The sequence below is a fragment of the Lytechinus pictus genome, chromosome 1 (genome assembly GCF_037042905.1).
Source record: "Lytechinus pictus isolate F3 Inbred chromosome 1, Lp3.0, whole genome shotgun sequence".
Taxonomy (NCBI): Eukaryota; Metazoa; Echinodermata; class Echinoidea; order Temnopleuroida; family Toxopneustidae; genus Lytechinus; species Lytechinus pictus.
In genome coordinates this window covers 36,557,715-36,580,885 of record NC_087245.1, presented here as the reverse complement: position 1 = coordinate 36,580,885, position 23,171 = coordinate 36,557,715, and the positions used below count along the sequence as shown (strand labels likewise).

Genomic DNA, 23,171 nt, shown 5'->3' with positions numbered 1-23,171 from the left:
ATCAAAATTTATTATCAATATTCTTATATGCATGATTATTCTGATTTTCTGATTCTTTTATTTTTTAAGACCAAATCAAGAGCGAGGACACAGAATGTTTTGAAAGAGGGGAGGGGGGCTGAACACTGAAATAAAAAGGTAACAATTGCTAGAAGATGAGCAGAAAAATGGAGAGTGTAGTCTCCAGCACCCTGGCCTATTTTGGTTAATCACAGAGCACCTTTCCTAGTGACTTAATTAGTGTTAGTTGTGAGGCAGATGGTCCAATATATTATATGGTGGAAGGGAAGAAAATGTGATTAAGAAATATACCTGATTTGCCGATGAAAGCACCTCTTCTGCTGACTGTAAGACCTCACCCTGCTTGATGGACAACTTGTAGGTGAGGTTTGCAAGGTCGGCTTCTTCCTTCCTCTTTAGCATCTTTGGTGTCATCTCCTCTTTCTCTCCAACAGCATCCTCCTCATCGTTAACTACATGAGCTTCAGCTCTACCTATTTCAGACTCTTCTCTTTCTTCTGGTTTTATCTTGCTGTTATATACTTCTTCATTCTGTAAAGAGCTACTAAGATCCTTGCAGTTTAGATCTTCTTGAGGTGCAGCACTGTCATCTTGGAAAGAACTTGCATTGATAGTGTCAGCAAGAGCATCATCTGTGTCTTTTGGGTCTTGGTTCGGGGAAGAAGACTGATCCTCAAAGCATGCAGGGAAGCTTTCGGATATGCTCTCCTCTAGGTGTTCTTGATCCGGACACAAACAATCTTCTTCTTGTCTGGAAGACACCTTCCTTGCTCCATCTGTATCCTGGACACTGGCAATGTCTTCATTATGATTGCCGTCATCATTGCCATTGATGTCATCTGTCAAGGTACTATTAGCATCCTCAAAATCCTCCTCCTCATTATCACTACTGTCACAGACATCTTGTTCTGACAAGAGACCTGTGATCTCATCACTGTTGGAGACGCCACAACTGTAATCTCTCTCTTCGTACTCATCCTCACATCCCTCTTGCTCAAGATCTGCATCCTCTCCAGATGCAGACATGCCCTGAGATGTGCTGTCATGATGTTTTAGTCTCCTGTATCCTGCAAGAATTTCCTCTTCATCATCATGCAAGCTGCCCTGTTTTGGAAGAGATAATTGCTTCTGAAGTTGTCCATTGCTGGCCATTCCACCTTTAGGTCTGTAGGGTATAGGATCAGCGTCACTGTGGCTAAGACTTCGCATCTTGTGACTCGTGCTCGGTCTTATCCCTTCTGACTGATGATATTCCTTATGCTGCTGGAGCAGTTGGCGAGTGAATAGGATTTTATCTCTTTTGAGGGTATCAGGAGAGCCCTCCGACTCTGATGATACTGTTGACAGGCTGTTCTTTCGCTTGCACTCAAAGTCAGGCGTTGTGGGACCTGAGGAAATAGGTGTGCTTTTGGGCAGAGTGCTCTCTGTTGTTGTTGACTCAACAGATGTCTGTCGACTCTGACCAACATCTTTAGATTTCTTTGGTTGATTATGCTTCCCTGATTTACTTGGACTGAAGACTTGACGCTTCGGTGAACCTCTGTTTGGGGACTCGCTGTCTTGGCTATCATAGACAAAGCGAGACCTGGTGACATCACTTGGTGAGAAGGACGGACTATTGCTGTCTGCTTCGTAAACTTCAACAACCAGAGGGAGTGAATCGTACCGGATGAAACGGTTTGAATTAAATTTTCCATTTCTGTGATGCTTGCCTTTTGACTTTGCTTTTGTGTCCTCACCATCGCTGTTGCTTCCTGGATCATCATTATGATCCTCATCTCTCATGTTACGGAAATCATCACTGGATCGGGAACGTTTGTAAAATGAACGCGGATGAAACTCAAGGTTTAATGATACATGATCTCTGTTTTCTGACTCTTCTTCTCTCGAAGCACATCCTTCTTCTCCATCTTGGAAGCTCTTGATCGAAGGATCCTGCTCCTCATCCTCATACTTTGATTCTTCCTCTTCTGTCATGGAAGTTGTCCGAGTTTGGATCTGATCCAAGAACTCTTCCATTGAGAGTTCCCTTGGCCCTAATCCTTCTTCATCCTCATCGCTCTTCAAGGTGTCTTCACTGGAGCTTCGGCTCAAGTTTGTCCTTTCCGCTTCACTCAATTTCCATTCATCCTCTACATTCTCCACCTTCCCCGTCAATGTGCTGTTTGTTGAATCAAAGTCTTCATGGATGTCTGGTGGTGGTGAATGTAAGTCACTGTGAGAGGAGTGAATGTGTGTCTCTAGACTATCTAGGGTATCGTTGGCATCCAGGCTAAGTAGACTAAATGATGCACTGGAAACACTTTCAAAGGACTCTGAACATCCTATATTCTGCATCTTGAGTCTCTGTGACAGCATCTTGTCTGCTTCAATGGCATCAGGACACGGACCATTCATGTCTCCATCCATGGAATTTGAAAAAGCAAGATGAATCCCAGAGTCAAGCTCCCTTGGGGATATCATACTCTCCTCATCCTCCTCTTGTTCACCCTCATCATTGCCATGACGACCTGCATCCAGTTCATCATCACCCTCCTCTTTCACTGGAGTGCATTCCTTGCTGCCATCACCACCATGACAACAAGCAACATCTTGAACAATCTTAGCAGCAACCGGAGGAAGAGTATCACCAACAACCGCCGGGCTTCCTGGCTTGCTTCCCGATTCCCCCCTGTCTGAGCACTCGGGAGAAGACATCTCCTCGATGGGTGAGAGGATGTGAAAGAGCATTGCGTCTCCGCCACGCCCGTTGGCCACTGGAGGTGGAACCTGCTCGCTTTTCTCCCTCTCTTTACAGACCTTGTCGCCCTTGGGATCGTACACAATCAGACTTGGGCCGGAAGATCCATTTCTCTCCTTCCCACTCTTGCAGGTGCATCTCTGAAATAAAAAATGAATCAGTAATTGCAAATCAATAATAGCAAACAATTAATCACTGGCCTATCATCAAATACTACCTATATTATTTTGTCAATAACATGACATTGGCGAAATATAAAGAAAACCTATAAAGTATTTACTTAATGATACAACTTGCGTCATTGAAAAAATAGTGAAGTTTGCTTTGGGAATCTTACGTAGCCTAAAGATTAAGGGTGTACACTGTATGTGAAAACTTGTTGGTCCAGGGTTAAATTCAACATTGCTTCCTAAAAACAGACATTTTGAGCCAAAACTGGTGCTATAAAATACAACTAAATCACAGGTGACATTGCTCTAATAAATGAAGCAGTCATAACAGGTAAATCTAAGGCATATATCAATAACTTTCTTGCAAATATCAAAGTGAGACCAACCTGACCCACACTGAGTGAAGTCTCTAATAGACTGTGTGTTACATAAGCTAGTCTTATAATTATCCCTTTTGAGAGTACATCTGATAGCATATTGCACTCTCTAACATATTTAGCCTAAATTTTATTTACATAGTGAAACTTGAATGTTGTGAGGGGAAAACCCACACTTGGTTTGATACTTGGTAACATAACTATTGTGGTATAAATGTAGGCCTATTGAGTAGCGAATAACAGTTTTATCATCAATTGGGCCTATATTGTAAGAATACACTTGTTAAGTGTTGCATGTTGGGTTAGTAACCAGGCCAGATTAAGGATTTGAGGCCTTGAGGTGGAGCTATTCAAGACTGCTGATTTGTATCGGTTTAAAAACACCAATTAACAAGCCAAAAAAAAAAAGGTTTAGAGAAGGAAATTTGTAAGTTAGGGTGCTTTATTATTCTTGCAGCCAACCGATATATGATATATCTATTTAAATATAGGAGAAATGCATGGAAATCTCTTAGTAACATATACCAATTCTTATGGCCTTACAGATAACTGTCATTCAGACACACATTTTGAAGCAAACAAATAATAATATCAACACATAAATATTTCTGACTACAAGCAAAATCATAAAATAAAAAGGTAAAAGACAATATACTCACACAAATATAACGATTGGTCATGCACAAACTGATAAAAGGTGCTAAACGAAGCGCAAAACGTACTGGATCACAAAATAGAGGCATTAAATACGGATTACAATATATAACTGAAACATTCATTCCACACAGTTATAACAAAAATATAAATGCATCTTCATCTGTATCACTGATACTTCTAGTACATTACTAAATACAAATTGCTGTTCTAAGAAATGTATTCGAAGTTTTGATGAAAATTTGATAAAAAAGGAATAATTGTTGCCATAGTAATTTTGAAGTCATATATCTCAATAAACAGAAATGTCAAAAGCAATTGAAAATGTCCTTTTTAAATGATAAACAGACAATAACAACAAGATTCCATGCAATAACAACTAAAATTAAATAAACCTTTCAATGAGGAATATTGGATTTAGTTTTAAGAGTTACTTTGCTGGAAAATACACTAATTCAATAGTTGACATATAAGAATATAATGATACTTACATCAGGTATACTACATCTATCTTCTGTGGCAACAGATGGTTTTATTATGTCTTCCAAAGAGTAATCTAGGAAAAAAATAAATTTAGAAATTCACATGAATTTCATGAACATGTATTGATGGGAATCATGCATGCTGATTTGTACGCAGCAGGGTAGGTATTAGTGATCAGAAACTAATTAAGATTCTGTCACCACTTTCAATAAGTACCATCATTACCATAAATTCAGTACATTTATTGAAACATTTGAATATTTTCTTTAAATTCTGTATTCTTATTGGAAATATTTGAAGATATCTTCTTCTCTGTTTACTCGTAAGTCAAATAGACTGTACACCTTGGCGCGTATTCTGAAGTCAGGTTTAACTTAGACCATGGTCTAACTTAGTGCTAAAATTATGGGAAGCGAAATATGTCAAAATTATGTTTTCATTAAATGCTTCTAATGTTCACTGTGCTCTTTCCTAATTTTGTCATGGTGAAGACAACTATCGTATTCATCCTTCCTAAACAATTAAGAATTATTTGAGACTAAAATGAGCTGATACATTCAACCTCTACTGTTACAGGATTATGCGACAACTGACTTCCCATTGTTAAACCACAACTTTAAACCAGAGTTTAAATTAAACCTGACTTCAAAATATTGAATTCAAAGAAAAGGAGAATGTTGCTAAGAATTGTATTTGACCTTTGTAAACAACAATCATTCTTCTCAAAGCTGAACAAGAATCTGTTTCATTCCACAAAAATACAGCAGGTCACCAACAATTTAGAACAATGATTTAGAAATGGAAAAAATAAAAATTTTATAAAAAAATGGGAGTATATTAAAACATTTATTTCAATAATGTCATTTGACTTCTGTGAATGTGAAATTCATGCTTTATTGTAAATAAAATTGCCAAATGGGGTCTACATAAATGGAAAATCATTACTATCATCACCACAATCATCATCAGCATCATTATCATATCCAATTACATTCATAATCAACCACACCATCATCATAATCTTTATAATAATAATCATTTATGATAACAGTAATCATATAAAAAAAAAATGTGTATATTTGATTGAGTGTAGAATTAAAACAAATTCAATATCTGTGAATCATATCACTTTTGGATATAAAGCCATTTCTCAATCATGGCATGGACTGAAAATTTAGGACATAATACTTGTATGCAGCTTTTCAAAGTCCAATAATTTTTTTTTTGGTTATAAGCATTTAAAGCCCTCTTTTGCAGAAAAATGAATAAGGCATTATGAACAGAGGGTGCTAAATGTTTGAACATTAAAAATTAAGAATCAACAACTAAAAACAAAGAATGAAACACCGCTTAACTTTTATAAGATTTACCAAAGCTTTTGAGGGGCTTTAAAGAGAAATCGGTGGCAAGTTGAGATAAGATTGAATCTACTGCCACTCTAATATGGTGCAAGTATTAGACAGAAATGGTCAAATAAAAGAAGTTTGTGGGTATACCTTCATCATGGGGCGCCTGAACAGCCACTGAAGTCATAGGAGGTCGTAACAGATCCAACCAATCTTGGTCTGAAACACAATAAAGAAAACAAAGACAAAAATCAATTCTATATTTTGGAAGGGAATATTCCACGAGTTAGGCCAATATTGCACAAAGCAGGGATGAGGGCAAAATTATGCATAACTGGTAAAATATTTCTGGTGTCCCATGAAGAAAAGGTATGAAAATATAATTATTATCACCTTTTTTTTCATGGTTATTGTTCATCAGGCCATGAAATATGGCATGATATCGTACTGGAAGTTTTGTAAATAACTCCTTGGGAAAATTGTCAGACTTTGATGCGTCGTGCAATAAGCTCTGATATTGCACAGGCAAATCATGTAGACCAAAAACACATTTTTAAATCACTAAAATGCCAGAAAATAATTATTAGTAATTTTTTTACAATAACATTTAAGAGAGTGATAATGTATCTCTTAAAGGTAACCAAAAATGTAGTTGAGAAATGGAAGTGTGAACGACACCTAATCAACACCGGTGTGCAGAGATAATTATAATTGGGTGTATTAGCACTGACATAATATTGAGGCAAGAGGAAACACCCTGACTCACTAAGGTGTCAATGCCAATACGTCATCTAACAGCTATGAAGTCATTCAGAAACAAAATATAGATGGTTGTTTTTAATTCATTTCTATTATTACCCAACATATATACAATGAATAGGCAAATACAGGAGTTACTTTATGTGTGTTCCAAACTTAAAGGCCATAATTCACAAAAAGGCCAAAACCGGTAAGCCAATTAAAAGATACATAAAAAAGTATTCAAGTATGCAAAAATTTAATAAACAAACAAATGATGCAAGAAAGGAAAAATAATATAAGTATTCCTAGTGTATGATAGACTTCATGGTGACACAATTTTGTCACTAATTTCATACTCTTTCTAATAGAGCAATATAAAAGTTTTAAAAGTTTATTAAAAGGAAGGAGGTATGGTATATTGCATGCAAACACTTACAATCAGGGGAGCTATGTGAGAGAACAGCAATAGAAGATACAGCAGCTATACAGGGGGTAAAAGAAGGGATAAACATACACAAAACAAGAAAAATAAACATAAGGCAAAAGTAAAAGACAAAGAATGGAAATAAAAATATCATGCATAAAAAATTGCATACCATCTATTGACAGCGAAAAATAGCATCAAAGTTTAGTCACACAATACATTGCATCCCAGAAACAATTAAACCCAAGAATTATTGATGCTTCATCATTTAACTTAATCACACATATAATAGACAAATGACCCATCATTGTGAAGCTTAGAATCTCCTCTTTCAAATGATATAACTTGGATGATTCATGTATAAGTTAACTCTGAAGAAAACATTAAAAAAAATCATTTGGTGGATGGTATCTGAACTTTCCAATATAATCATATACTGTATCTCAAAAGTTTAATATCTGCTCTTTAACATGATACTTGCATCTGAGAAAATGATAAATGATACTTGAATTTTAATATTTTAATGTTTTACAGGCTAGCTGTTGGACTTAACATGTTTTTATTCATGTAGGAATGAATAATCTTTTAAGTTATACCAGGTAAAAGAGGAGATTCAAAGCTTTACAATGATAGTTAATTTATCTATTATATTTGTGATTAAATCATGATGAATCATTGATCATGTTTGGCTTTGGTTATTCTTGGACACACTGTGTAAATTGCTACTAAAATACATCTAAACGCAATTATGGTTCAACCTTGATTCTGCCTTCAGCTTTTACTGCTAAATTGTCAGTGAATTTAATATCAAAAGATGCAAATATTGGTTTTTTTTTTACAAGGATCCATATTAGGATTTCTATCAATTTCAATCAATTCATGAGAAATGAATATAGGACACTGACCATTAGCTTAAATCATTTTCATCTGAGTTCTTCATACAAAAATGTTAACTTTTGATTGAGTTTTTTTATATTTTGCATTAAGTGCAAAGCATAAATTATGTTTCAAAGTAAAACAATGTCTAACATGACTTTTGACATACATGTAGTTGGCAGAACTAGAAGGAAAGAAAATTTACTGATGGATATAAATGGGAAATGGACAGAAAGTTCTAAGATGAAAATAACTACATACCAACAATAATACATAACATAACACAAAGATTCAAATTTTGTAACTTAAACAAAAACACCTTAAAAGATTTATTTTCAATTCTTCTTAACTTCTTAACCCTGAATAGTGCCTTGAGCACTCTACATAGTGGATCTGATGCTTTTTAGAGCCAAATATATGAACATGTAAGTACATTTCAATTGTCAAGAATGTACATGTATTGAAATGTCTTACCTCAATTGACATCAACAGTCATCCATAACATACAAAATATTATATCCTTATTTCCAGCAATATTGTGATTGTTTGTTTCATCAACTGGCTTAGATTCAAGGCTTCTGTCATAATCATCTAAGACCAAGCTACTTGAAAATAAAATCAGTCCAACAAAATGATGTAATTCAAAAGCGTGAATACAGTAAAGAGATGAGATACAAGTACTCAAGAATTATAATCATTTGTTGGCTTCCTCGCACCTCAAACAATCTGAAGATTTTTCACCAAACCCAGTTTCTTTTTCAATGAAAACATGTCTTCCAATATGAAACTAAGGATTATCCATGCCTTTGTCAAGAAAATCAAGATTTCACAGAGTGGGAAAAAATACTAATCATCCAATTGCAGGTCCATAATGAGGCTAAAAGAACACATAAAAAGATTTGTTCTCATCCACTATGAAGGACAGGAATGCAATGAAAAAAACATCCTGTATTCATGGAGGAAAATCAGCATCTACGAGTGAAAAGCAGTTGAGTCAGTCATGCAACGTTACTATGTAGACGCTAATATTCTGGTTAGCATCCACTAAAGTTTGGTCATCGTCATCAACTAAATGCAATGAAGAAAACATCCTCTCATATAATCCATTAATGTTCACTTTGTAAAAGAATAAAGTAAAAAAGAATCCTCCTCCCGTCACCCCAGCTTGACTAGGATGTGAATAGTCCTAGTTTGACAAACTATTTGAATGAAAAAGCATCCCAAGGAAGTGTTTCATGAATATTTTTAACAGGGATTTTCACAGACAGATGTTACAAGCTACTGAAATCCTTGCATCTGATTGGCCAAGAGCAAATTAGTGGATGAAAGTCACTGACAGAGCTCTTCATGGAATGCTCCCCCGATGATGAGGGCTTCCTTATCTCTTTCTTGTCTCTACAACCCAACTGCCCTCTCCCCTTCAATTCAAATTGAGCCAATTATATGGGTGAAAGAACCTCAAGCGGGATAGCACCAGAGGACTCGTTACGTTCAGGAAAGTATTCATCAAGCTTGTTTGACGTTGATCCCGAGACCTTAAATGTTGGTGCTTGATCTAATTACATCGGCCGCACTGCAACTCAATCAAGACTCCTTTGCTTTTTTTGTTGATAAGACGTAATGCACAAGTGCGGTGCGAGGTTGATAGCTACAGGTTTCACACGAGCAACGAATTTTCCAAGCCCTATTTATGCTTGAAAGCTGGTAGAGAATATTCCATATTAGATCTGTATGAAAATAAGCCTTATTCCCCCCCTTTGGTAAGCTCTCTCATGAAAATTATCTACATAATTCATAATTTATTGTGATGATCCTATATGAGCACCTTAATAAAGTGATGAAAATCAATAGCCCCCCCCCCCTCTCTACAAATTGCTTCTCAATACTCAATATATTCTCTTTCTTTTTTTCTCAATACTCTTTTTCTCTTCCTTCATCTCTGTATCCCCTCTCTCTCTTTCGATCGGAAGCACTACCTACTTCTTCTGTACAACGATGATGATGAAGATTTTAACTTCATGTCTCTTATCCTTCGGTCCTCTCTGCTTTCTAAAATAAACAGGGTAAAACTAGTATAACCTGTGTATATATAAATACACCTTTTTCAGCTTACATTATACAGTATTCAAATACTCCTGCAAAGGATTGCAATCCAAATATATTCCTCACTCTCCTAAAATGACATCATCGCGGGGATAAATCCCTTCATTGAATTGCCCTCCATGGATTTGTGAAGGACCAACACTTGGCAACGCAAATTATCTCATTTGATTTAATTGCCTATCCTCCTAACACAATCTAAAGCTCTGCTAGTAATTCTTGATTCATTCCGCATTCAGCCAACGTTCTAGTACATTACATTTAGGCCCTGTTCAGGCAAAAATTTTATGCTACAGACCCTGTTCTCATCTACTTTCTTAAACTAGTTTTAGTGGGAACCAGTTAAATGAAAACTAGTAATGGGAACACTCAAAGCGGTCTTGGAAGCGATCTTCCAAAGCAGTCTGGAAAACCACGATGCGATGTGGTTTTCGTGACCATGCGACTTCACTGAGAACGTTCCCACAGCAACAATTTATCCTGGAAATCAGTTCAGGAGATGTTGATGAGAACTCAAGCAAGGGAAACCGGTTTTAAAAAGCAGATGAGAACAGGTCTTATTAGTTTACAAAGATGATTATGCTGCAGTCAGACCAAAACCGTCAAACCAACCGACTGCCACTTGAAATAATGTAATAGGTTTGATCTGTCTGGAGACGGTTTCGTTGATGTGACTGTAGTATAGGGGCAGATCCAGGAGGATAAGTCACAATAATTTTGAGGGGACGAATATTGAGCACAAACAATGTGGCCCCTGGCTAAAACTATATTCTGTCCAAAACCAACTGGATCCACCAGTGTAGCATTAGTTGAGAAAATGGTTGCATTGAATTTTATTCGGTAAAAACACTTTTAAAATGCAAACAAGAAACTCTGAAAAAGGTGTGATACTGAAAGTGACTCAGCAGAACCACTGTCGCTTGAATGGGAGGGAAAGCGATCATTTGATTCTATGAAGTCATAACAGATATACATGGGGAGTGTTTCATAAAGCTGTTCGTAAGTTAAGAGCGACTTTAAGAACGACTGGTGATCCTTTCTTACGCGCAAAACCATCGCCAATGAATATACCATTCGCCATAAGAAAGGATCACCAGTCGTTCTTAAAGTCGCTCTTAACTTACGAACAGCTTTATGAAACACCCACCTGGGGAGTGTTTCACAAGTAGAAAAGTATGACTTATGGGGTGTTGCAAGAAACTTGCGATCAATTGCAAGTCAATTTTTGGTCCCTAAATCAATCATACGTCTTGCAGTTAATTGGAAATTAGTGATTGATTGCTAATTTGCTCCTTGAAACAAGAAGTTTAATCTGATTTGCTACAGCCAACATTGATCTATCAGTTGTAAATTTGCAACAGAATATTTGCAATTAATCACAAATATTTTCTTGCAACACCCCCTTAGAAAGTCACACTTAAATTTCCAGTTGCATGCTGTATGAAAGGCATCACCACATTGGTCAAATCATGCTAAGTGGATGCGCGCCACTGCGTATTAATCAATGAGATTGCGTATTACATAAATCTTTGTGAGACACCTGACTGGTTTAAAGATTCATAGCATATACTTTCCATAGCATACAGATACATATTCCTTGGACCAAACTATGCACTAAAGTGTGCAGTTGCATATGTCTTGAAATGAGAATCAATGCTGATGCAAAATCGCTTGAATTCTCCCTCACACTAGTCATATGCGCTGGATAATTTCATTTGCGATTAATTTATGTGATTTAGTTTAAAATAAAGAGCACCAATGCTGATGAAAAATTGTTTAATGCTCTCTAAAATTAGATATATGCTTGTGTAGGAGCTTTCAATTATGATTCATGTAATATTTAACATAAATTTTTAAACTAAACGAACGAGCCTTCTTAGTTTGCCATGATGGAGAGCTAATTTCACACCTCATTCTGATACCTGATTCATACAAAGTGTCAAGTCTTTTTAAAGGCCAAGTCCACCCAAATAAAAAGGTGTTTGATTTTAATAAATAACGAACATCAAAGAGCATAATGCTGAAAAATTCATCAAAATTTGAAGTACAATTTCTTTACTTTCAATTTCAGATAGCATGCAAAAAACAATATAAGATCATGAAAGTTCATCTGGGTTGGTTGAAAAGAAGAAGACAACAGTTAGCAGCCGAAAATTTTCAAGGTAATTCTTCCGATTTGTCCTTGTGTTGTGAGCAAAAGGTTAAATTTTACTTAAAAAACAAGTTTTATTTATTGAAATGAATTATTTTTTTCAGCATTAAGTGGCAACAATAGCTAACAACTACACATTGGGTGATTTCAAGTTTAGTGTTGACCTTTTGGTGTTGGTGTTAGGTCAATTTTTACAAGATTATAACACCAAACATAAAATGAAGATGGTCCCGGAAAGTCACTCACTAGTTGTTGAGATGTCAATAATGTGATCTGGATCAGTTTTGCAAACTCTGAATAAGTTTTGGAGCTAGGGGAAGCAATCCAAATTCAACACCAACACCGGACTTGAAATCACCCAATTAATGTGTCTAGATCGATAGACAAAACTACAATTATAACAATAACTGCCTCAATAATAGGACATTGCCCTCATCATTGAATAACAACACATCTGCTCCCTCCTATATACCATTCAGCCAGACGACAAGAGCATCAAGTTCTAGAACATCATAGCGACCAATTAAAGGGAAATAATCAATTACCATGTGATGCATAAAGCCCCCTCGCCTGTTATCAAATGGACAGAGGCAGTGTTAATACTTAATTGAATGAATAGGGTCCATTACAAATACATACAAGGGCGATAGCTGCAGTTGCATTTTGGGAAAGTGTCAATTGAATGAGCTTATCAAGCCATCTGTGTGAGGGTGCATTTGTTCTGAAGCAAAGAGCAGAAAATACTTTTTGTTTTAGAGGTCATATGTAAAATGTTATGGAAATGATTGTCATGTGAGCTAGATATTTATGAAAATTATTGAGTTGAGCTTCTCTCTTTTTTTCAATTCTTCCTCATTCTCTTTATCATCATCATCATCATCATCATCATCATCATCATCATCACCTTTATCATCATCATCATCATCATCATCATCATCATCATCATCATCATCATCATCATCATCATCAACGTCATCATCATCATCATCATCATCATTATCATCATCTCCTTCTTCTTCTTTTTAATTCTCTTTCTATTCTGTCTTCTTCTCTTCCTCCTTCTCCTTCTCCTCCTCTTGCACCACACATCACATTGTCTATTCAATACTTTACAATCTTGAACCCTGATTGCCATAAAACAAGACTGCTGTTACGGTCTTTGCATCTCTATATACTTACACAAAAATAGGCATACGGGCCCTAAACAGGGAATTAAGTGTGAATGAATAGGAAACATAATTTGTGGATATACCCAAGCGCCCAGACTGACGACTCAGTGCATAAATAATGACTAGGAAATAATAGCATTGCTTATTGATGAATGTATGCATGACTGGAGACCCAGTGCCGATGATGATTAAAATAATACTTATCCATGAATTTTACATGGGATATCAAAGCAAACGTATGCATGCATGAGTTGATAGATGATAGGAGAAGTTTTTGCTGTATATGGACGTATGAGGTGAATAAGATATTCGCCACTGATTCACCATTATGAAGAAGTTAAAAATAAATCCTCTCTGAAGCAGTAATCAATAACGATAATAATGCTCTACACTAGATCACTATGTGGGCATGACACTGCAGTTTTGTAAGATTATTCTTTCGGTCTAGATCTTTCTCTCTTCTCTAACCCTTCACCCCCTCTCTATCTTATTCTCATTCTTTTCCTTATACTATATTAGCAAATGTTACATATGTCCTTGCCATGCTCATTTTTCTTCGCATTACCCCAATTACCTATGTTCCCCTGAACATTTTCCTCTGCTTCTGCCCGGGATCAAAAGAATGAGAGCCTTCCAACTCATCTCCAAGTCAATTTGACAAACAGAAAGAAATCACTTTCCTCTCATGTGGTTGTGTGATGAAAGATGAGACCTGCGCTCTATAAACAGAAGTTAGCTTGCCCGAGACACATTAGACCGACACAGGCTGGGTTCAAACTACACTTTTGTACCCAAGAAACATGGGTTTTCAACGGCGTTTTGTTCATACCATTGCTGCGTTCAAATAAACGTCTATTGCGATGAAACATGAAATACTGCAAAAGGGGGCAGTTTGAAACATGATTCTGAATCAAATCATAGTTGCTGAGAAAAAATCACTTTAATGCAACAGAGATCTAAATTGTGATTCCATGACGAGCATTTTGCTAAGCTATCCCACATGCACTGCATAATATACACTCAAAGGAAATCTCTACTTCCTGTGATCATTGGGTGGGTTTGAAATGAGGCAGAATCAGTGTTGATGAAAACCACTTTAATGCTCTCCTCGGTAACAGATGACTTAAACTTCCTGTGTCAATTGGGTGGGCTTGAATCGAGGGAGAATCACTTAAATGTTGGCCTATAACCATATTTTGTGTTAACTCCGTAGCATTTTGATTGGAATTCACGTTCCTGGTCGAAGCTTCAGTCAAAGCGCATGAACACACCTTAACATAATCAGAGGCCTTCGCAGATAATCAGAGTTAAGTGACTGTGGAAAGGTTCACCTCATCTCAGCTGTCTTCAAAAGGCTGGCAAGCGATCCAAATATCAAGTCTAATTCCTGTCTGAGTAAATATTTGTTCTCTGTCTTTATGGCGGACTCTGCCCACATCTTCATTCTGTTTGTGACTTTTGCAACCCTCCTTCTTTCTTATTTCTCACTCTTTCCCCTTAATCCACTGAATTGATGTGTTCATCTTGTATTTTTCCTATCAAAATAACAAGTCTCAAATAATACAATTTTCTATTTTTAAAACCATATCATACGTAGGATATAATGTCTTCTAATGTCAGTCATTACAGTAACATGAACCACATAAAGACACCAAACAATTAGAAAGATGAGACAGAAATACTAAGAGGAAAATGCTGTGTCATTTCAGATAGCTGTTCGTAAATGTTGCTTTAATTTACATACGTTATGCATGACTGGTAATCCTTTCTTACGGTAAAACTATACTTAGTCGCTATATGGCTGACTTTAGCAGCTAAGAACATATCTGAGTCACGTCTGAAATCATACATAAGATTTTTTTTATCATTGTGCGCTTTATTGAATCAACAATAACTATGAAGGCATGCATAAAGTTGTGTATAAAGTCATGTGTAACTGATGAAGTGGTTTATGAAACACACCCCCTAGAGACCACTGTACAAACTATATTGTGAAAGAATTGCAAGCCTCCAATTCGTACTGGGAGTGATTAATCATTATAAGGATTTTGATTAACATATAGGGAGGAGGTGGGCATTACACTCTAAAAAACTCTGGGTAAAAGTGCTCCATAAGGGTAATTATGTGCCCAACCAACATTGGGCATTTCTTTTGGAAATTTTTATTTATCCAGTGCGATGGAAATTTTGCCCATTCTAAAGTAATTGCTGCTTATTTTTCAACCTTACTGGACAATATGCTTTCCGCATTGGGTAAAATACTGCCCCAAATTGGTTGGACACATAATTACCCTCGTGCTGGTTAAAATTTTACCCAATATTTTTTGGAGTGTACTGGGTACATTTTTTTGTCTTTGAAGGATTTTTAATTAAGCCATCAATCATAATGTATGCATCTTTTCCACTATGATAATGACTTACACAATACACGCACACTCTCCACTCCATACACCTTCTCCACTCCCAGGTGCCAATGTGTTCACAATGGTGGGTAATTGCATTTATCCTCATACACTAGTGTTACCTATTTAACACCAGGGTAAAGAGCGGCATGTGATAATAATCTGCTTTTATCTCGTTGGAACTTGATATATAAATGATGTCCAAGCAATTTTATTTAAAGCAATCTCGGAAAGTTACAGATATGTTTTTACCACAGGCATCAGATTTCAGCTGTCTGATGTTTTTTTAAAGGAGGGATGCTGTGAAAGGATTTGAACCACATACCTTATGGCTCATAGTTTGGAGACTTGACCACTGGACCACTAGTCAAAACAATATCACAACCAGGCAATGCCTTACCTGTGTTTGTTTCTTGGTCGTTTCTTGGACCTTGCATGAAGGCGGAGAGATCGAAACTAGATCCCAATGAATCAGGACTTCTCTGACGACCGACACCGGAATCGCTGTTCTGACTGTCTTCGTCCTCTGAACCACTACCTGGGATAGGCAAATGATGGTGGAAGAGAAGGTGAGCGAGAGAGAGAGAGAGAGGGGGAGAGAGAGAGTCATATACAAGAACAAGGGGGGGGAGAAGGAGAAAAAAGTCAAAAGATTAATTGAAGGGAAAGGAGAAAGTTCAAGTCATCGGTAGGGAGTGAAGAAGGAAAGAAAGACAGACAGAAAGAGTGTGAAAGTGAGCACGAAAGAAGAGAAATGAGAGAAGGGAGAGATGCAATGAGAAAAAGAGAAAGAGAGGAAAAGAGTAAATGTAATATTTCACAAAAAAGGAATGACTTGAGAGAGAGATAGTAAAAAAGAAAAAGAAAACATGAGGGCAAATAACATATGTGAGGTTGAGAGAAAAAGGGATGGGGAAATAGATATAGGGAGATATGGAAAAGGTCAATGCAAAAGAGAGAGAGAGACAGACCGTAAAGACAGACAGAGAAATAGAAAGAGAGGGAGATAAAACGGGATGGGCAATAAAGCAATAAGAGCCGAATTGAGATAAAGAGATTAATAAATAGGCCACACAATAGTAGATCAGATGTTATCATTTGTACTAGTATTTTTAGTCAATTATTTTAGATCGCAATATCTAGAATCATCGCGACTTCGATATCCATCTCAAATCCCATCATTTTGATTCTTGAATGTCAGTTCAAGAAAGTAAGGCATGCTTTTATCTTCTAACAATTATCAAGGGTTCCACATCTCCCTAAGATAGCTGGGGCATGGCGATGAATTTTTGCATCATTTTAGCGATACACTCGCAACGTTTGATTGCCGGAGGCATTGGGTATCTGGGCTGACTGATACAAGACCCAGGAAAAACCCATCTTACTCTAAAATAAATGTGACAGTCTGACCCCGAGGGAATCATTAAATCTGTATTCCAACCAGCTGATGTATACCCTGTGGGGGACATTGGTATAACCGAGTTCCTGTATCACAGGGCTGTGAGATTGATCATACAAATGATTTTAATAAGTGATTGCCTTCATAACTATGTACGATCACTCATACAAATCGATTGTTAGATTGATTGCTGAACGTTGTGTAACTGGGCACAGGTCGTAAGAATATGATCAAATAGCTATTGTACACTTGGTGCTTTCAAGACCACCAGCATATAAAGGAGACTTCCTTTTTATCCTTATACCTTAAAATAGAAGAGCTATTGCATGGAAAATTACATACCTTAGAGCCAAGTATATTACTTAGCCTGTTTTCAAAATTACATTTTGAGGATTATTTTTTTAGAAGAGTTTTATTATACTGTATTACTGGATAAAGTGTTACTGAATGCTACATAGAAATGAAGAGACGGTGGAGTCTGTATTAACTGAGTAAGACATGACATTTCATCAATGAGAAATACCTAAGATAAATAGAATTGGGACATGACTTCAAGTCTATCACATCAATAATCAGCTTGAATTGTACAACTGAGAAACAATTATGTATGGGTCTTTTTATGTCACTTTTACATGGTCTCATTTTACATCTAAAAACATTTAAAATACAACTATAGAATAAATCTCATGAGAATAATTCACATAATAATAATAATAAACATAAATTTGTATATTGCAGCTTTTACGTGAATACAGTCCGACCTCTCTTATCCGGCCTCCCATTATCCGGATCTCTCTATTATCCGGACGCACACTTGCCAAAATTTTTTTTTTCAATTCAATGTAGTACGTGAGGAAATGAGATTTCAATTTAAACTCAATCCTATACGCAAACTCACTTTGATTACATATATTTTCCAATATAGTCTACCTACAACAACATGATTTTTCATGAAAATATCTCATCAAAATTCACCAAAAGAACTTAGGCAGGATAATTTTCCAGTAAATTAGGGCGCAGCGCAAACATTTCATCACGTTCCCTTTTTTGTTACCCAGGAAAAACGCTAACGCTTGGCCTCAATATGGACAGCGCCATATATCATTTTTGAGCCTACAGTCAGTATAACAATGGCTGACATTGCAAAGCTACGATACCCGCCACGATGATCTAATTGTAAAACTTAGTTCCATCGAGTCATTCTCTTTCTTTTGAGGTATGCTCGATGTATACCTCAATCATTTTAGCAGGTAAATTATCCAACAGTTTTGGCCATCGATCGACTTCATTTCCGTAAAAATACCGCCTATAATTTGCACTGACACTGCAGTGAATACTATCTGTGTACGCCCACTACAATAGATTACGTGTAGCTACTGTAAGGGAGGCAGCTGTGTGTATTGAATATTGGATCTCCCACATCTGGATAAATCCCTTATCCGGATTGGTGCTGGTCCCAACGTGTCCGGATAAGAGAGGTCGGACTGTATATTCAGCTGCGCAAGTTCAGAGCTCTTTTTACTTAATTCTATGTGTACACAGAAATTTCCTAATTAAAGAGATATGCTTTCAATTTCGATTTGAAGATATCAAATAATAAACTTACAAATTACCCAGCTGATGCCATGTGACTTGTATTTTCACATAGTAATAGTATAAAAGATCAAATCACATAAAAACATGAGAGGAAATATCTATTAACTAAAGGATGATCATTTGCATTGTTTTAGAAGTGAATCTTACATCCATTGTCATTGTATTTGGCCCAATCCACTGGATTTCGCAATAAATTCATGTTAAGGGTACATCGCACAAACAGTTGATCTCAACTAATAATCATTAATGACAGGGAAAGAATAGGGAATACAAAACAAAACAAAAATCCATTAACAAATTCAGAGCATTCATTCCCCATAAGATGAACCCTATCTACTTTAGTGCAAAATTTGTTGCTATTTATACATCAGTTTTATAACAAGAATAAATTGTATGAAAATATGCATCATCTATAGGCTTATAAAAAAAAACTTGCATAACATTTATGAAAAGTATACAATGTGATTTTTTTTCTACATATATGTATTTACAGTAGTTTACGAAGGATTTTTTTTTAAAGGGTGGGGTTTTCAATTTGAATGAAATGGTGACAACCAAAAAAAAAAAAAAGTCTTTACCACCATTTTTAGGTAGTTTCCTACTCCCCCCAAAAATGACAAGCCCCCCCCCCCAAAAAAAAAAAAGGCATTCACCACAAATTGTATGTTGTTTCGTACTTCAAAACAAATTGGACAAGCAAAAAAAAAAAAATTAAGGGGGGAGGGTGTCAGAGTGCCCCTGAATTAGTTAACTACTTTTCCCTCTGCCTTGAATTCTTGTTATCCATTTGAAAGGAGCTGCACTTGGTCTTACTAATTGATATGCAAATCAACTCCACCACTTTAGGTTGAGTGCACAGTTTGTATAGTCAGTGGGGTGTGGAGCTATGTTGGGTTAGTTGCAGAGGTCTATACAGAAAGCTGGAACCATTTTTGATTTTTTACAGAGGGAACACGCAGACCCTCACTGAGAAAGATTTCTTCTAGTTTTATTTTGCCAGCTTCAAGCTATTTACTGGCAGTTGGTTATTATTTCTACATTCCAGAAATCAAGTGTAAGTCTGTGATATTTCTATATTTGTTTTGAGGCAATTAATTTGTTCTGAAAGGTGACATTTTAAAATAGATGAGAGAATGTCGGTTTTGCAGTAACATCAAATTAATAATCCATTCATTGGTATTTATGAAGCATATTTTGCAAAGAAAATTATGTAAAACAATTCCTAAGTTGTTATTTGAGACCATCTATATTTTCATGAAAGAATATTTGCTTGGACATTTAGAACCATTCAATTTAATGTGATCTACAACTTTTAATAGGAACTCAAGTTGTATAGCAGGTTTTGTCATGAAGAAGTTTACTATAATTTTCAGGTGGCTCCTATTTCATGGAAAGACAGATCCACGTCCGATTCCATGTCATTCATTCTGAAGGGGGCGCTATTTATTCTGAGTGAACTACTCTACGTGATCGTGATCTGATCTGCTTTGTGACCCCAATCTGAGTGAGTGGGAGGTGATACGAGCGTTCCATTCTGCGTAACATGGATTCATAGACAGTCCATCGATGACGATTAAGTGATCAACCATAACAAGCTTTTACCTGACAGAGGGTTGGTATGAAAAAAAATAAAAGGGGGAATAGTTCCCCTTTAACCACCCACCTGCATATGCCACTGTGTATTTAAAAAACTTGTTTATACTGTATTAACATACCTCTTTCTTTATCTCTCTTGTAGAGTGAACGCACCACCTTAGCACTGCCAAACCGTCTGAATTTAGCTCTGATCTGGGCATAGAACCATTCGCACGCTCTCACCTGTAGTTCCCTGTATTCACAAATAAAAAAATGTTAAAAGAATTCATCACATTGTATTTTGATGTCAATGATTACAATTAATTGGATTTCTTTCAATGAAAACAGAGATTTGGCCATAGTTCCATAAGAAAAGGATTTGTCTTGTAAACTTTACGTCCACGCGCCGCTGTTATTTTGTCTGAAAAGACCTATTTGCACTCATCCAACGACTAGACCCTTTTGACGTTTACATTTATTCTGCTTCATTTTTCCCCACGATTTAAAATGGGAGCTTCCTGATTGGGAAGATTTGTAGGAACATGTTCAATATTTCATGCCGATTAATATGATATGAATAAATGCCCATTGCTACAGTCCTCACAACGCTAATACTTTCAATCTATTTTGCTAATTTTGGTCTAGACTATATCCTCAAATCGTGGGTTCTGTAAAACATTCAATGTTTTGTCATTCGTGCAACCGTTCAAATTCACTGTTCGACATACCGATGTATTTTGTAACTACATTCTTGAAATTAGCTTGATATCCAAAATGTATAAATACCAGTAACTCTGTTCTAAGCTTTTAGGCTGATGATGAGGTGTGAGCCTCAAAACATGTTCCGTTTTATAAAATGTTATGTTTTTTTCCCTATTTTCTTCTTTAAGTTGATATTGTGTCATTCTTTTGAAAATACCGTTTGAATAATACATTCGGTGCAAGTTTAAGCAAACTATTAAACTCTGCTTCGCGTCGTTGAATAGATTCTATCAACTTGCACGTTCATGTAATATTGAGAACGATCGCACTCATAAACATTGAATATTTGTATACAATATGATTCGAATGGTTAAAAACCCTTCACGTACGATCACCCACTCCCCATCCAGCATTTCACATCAACTTAAATGCAGGTGCACATATCCGAGAGAGTTTCTCGTTGAATAACACAAGAGATTCCAGAGAACGAGCAGGTATTGCTGACCTGCGAGCCATGAGAATACAATATCTCTACCTTAATAACGGTAGTCATGACTGCAAGCATTGGTTACATTATTGCCACTCTATCTCTTCTCTAATGAGCATGAGTTTTTATGATGCTCAATTATCATGGCAAATTATGTTCTCTAGCCGAGGGCGATGCGAGGCAGACCTTCCATTTCATGCAGTAATGGAGGTGGTTTATACCATTATTTTTGTATTTTGGACATGAACAATGGAAGACATGGAATTCAGTTTTCATGAACAGGTGGTCTTTATGGAGAGGTTTACTTGGTGTATTTTCTGATGATAAAAAAAAAATCAAAATCAATTATCTGGGTTTTGGGTTTTTTTTTACACAATAATCAGTATCGTATTCTTTTCATTGTTTCTATAGACTCAATAACAGATTTGGGCACAAGGAGTTTTAGAGCATACACTTTTGGTTTTCTCATCCAGCTAATGGCATGATAAGTGCAAGTTGAAGAAGAAATAGATATAAACAAAAAACTTACTGTTGTTGTACACAAGCAATACATGAAATGTCCTCCTTTTTCTCTGACTTCGCTCTGCAGTTTTTGCAGATAAAAAATCGGCACACCTGTATTAAAGAAATAATTTGATATTACTTTATAATAAAAACAATTGTTGCATTCATCTTTAACATATTGAGTAAGAACTATCAGTCCAAATTTTGTTTAATGTACATTAATTCTCAATATCAAAATATAGCTGAAATCTTTTACGAAATTTAATTAAGGTTTGATTTTAATTACAAGTTGTTTGTCAAATTGGCAACAGTAAAATGATTCCATTTGGTAGAAAGTAACATAGCTATGCTATAGATTTGTAAACATACCTACATGTATCTTTCTGATTTTTGACAATTTTGATGAGCATTAATGAGTAGAAGCACTCATCTGGTTGTAACTTGGAAAAATTGAGAATGGCATACCAGTATTTTCTTTAAAAACTCTTGTTTAAAGTGATTTCAAGCAAGAAAAGCAGACGAAGTCATGTGCATAAGAATTTACTATTGCAGGTACAGTATATATTCATGGATCTTAAATGCATTTTGGCAAAACTACAAAATACTGAATGACTACACTCAAAGGTATACAAAGCCATTGCTACAAGCTTACTTTAATCATTAGATTAATAGACGCACTAGCTTAACTGGTGTATCCAAATGGCCTATTTTTCATTTGTGTGGCGTATTGTACTGTAAGAAATATGTCATAACCTGCATCATGTGCATAAAGCAATGAAAATTGGGAGTGGGATATTTTTCACCATTTCCTCCCTTACCTGACATTGTATCTTCCTGTTTAAGATGAATCCAAATGATGAAAAGCAGCAGATACAGTGCTTCTCGTTGAACTGTTGTTGCCGTGACAACACCATCCTCTTCTGCGCCTCCTCGTAGACGTACTTCTGTAGGTTCCTGTCGGAGAAGGAGAACATAAGATATAGGAGATGGATGAAATGACACTTCTATTTTTTTCAGGTCGATATAACATGATATGAGACTTCGGGCAGAATTAACAATCTTTCTCCAACATACAAAAATAATCAGATCATTTCCTATGACCAAATCTATTTGAAGGTCACTTATTCCAGTGGAAGATTGTGAAGCTTTTTCTAGAAAAGGTTTATGAGAAATATTACCCCGTTGGGAAATTGAGGGCATGCGTTTAATTCAAAGGTTTAATTATCAAGACAATGACAATGTCATCATTATAA

The 23,171-nt window shown here is 36.2% G+C and overlaps 1 protein-coding gene across 2 annotated transcripts in view; it reads right to left on the bottom strand.

The window, feature by feature from the left end:
- The window catches only part of LOC129266550 (uncharacterized), a 37,184-nt gene extending 14,315 nt beyond the window's left edge, over positions 1-22,869 (bottom strand). Inside the window, exons 1-8 of one of the 2 annotated variants that reach the window (XM_064101724.1) lie at positions 22,737-22,869; positions 21,944-22,029; positions 20,366-20,478; positions 16,056-16,193; positions 6,969-7,013; positions 5,942-6,010; positions 4,454-4,518; positions 313-2,901 (exon numbers count right to left, since the gene is read on the bottom strand). In XM_064101724.1, the coding sequence (XP_063957794.1) occupies positions 313-2,901; positions 4,454-4,518; positions 5,942-6,010; positions 6,969-7,013; positions 16,056-16,193; positions 20,366-20,478; positions 21,944-22,029; positions 22,737-22,832 (3,201 nt within the window). In that variant the 5' untranslated portion in view covers positions 22,833-22,869. Of the gene's footprint in view, positions 1-312; positions 2,902-3,967; positions 4,030-4,453; positions 4,519-5,941; positions 6,011-6,968; positions 7,014-16,055; positions 16,194-20,365; positions 20,479-21,943; positions 22,030-22,736 lie in introns of those variants that run through there. The other variant, XR_010294045.1, reaches the window with a different exon arrangement.
- Between the last annotated feature and the right edge of the window lie 302 nt (positions 22,870-23,171).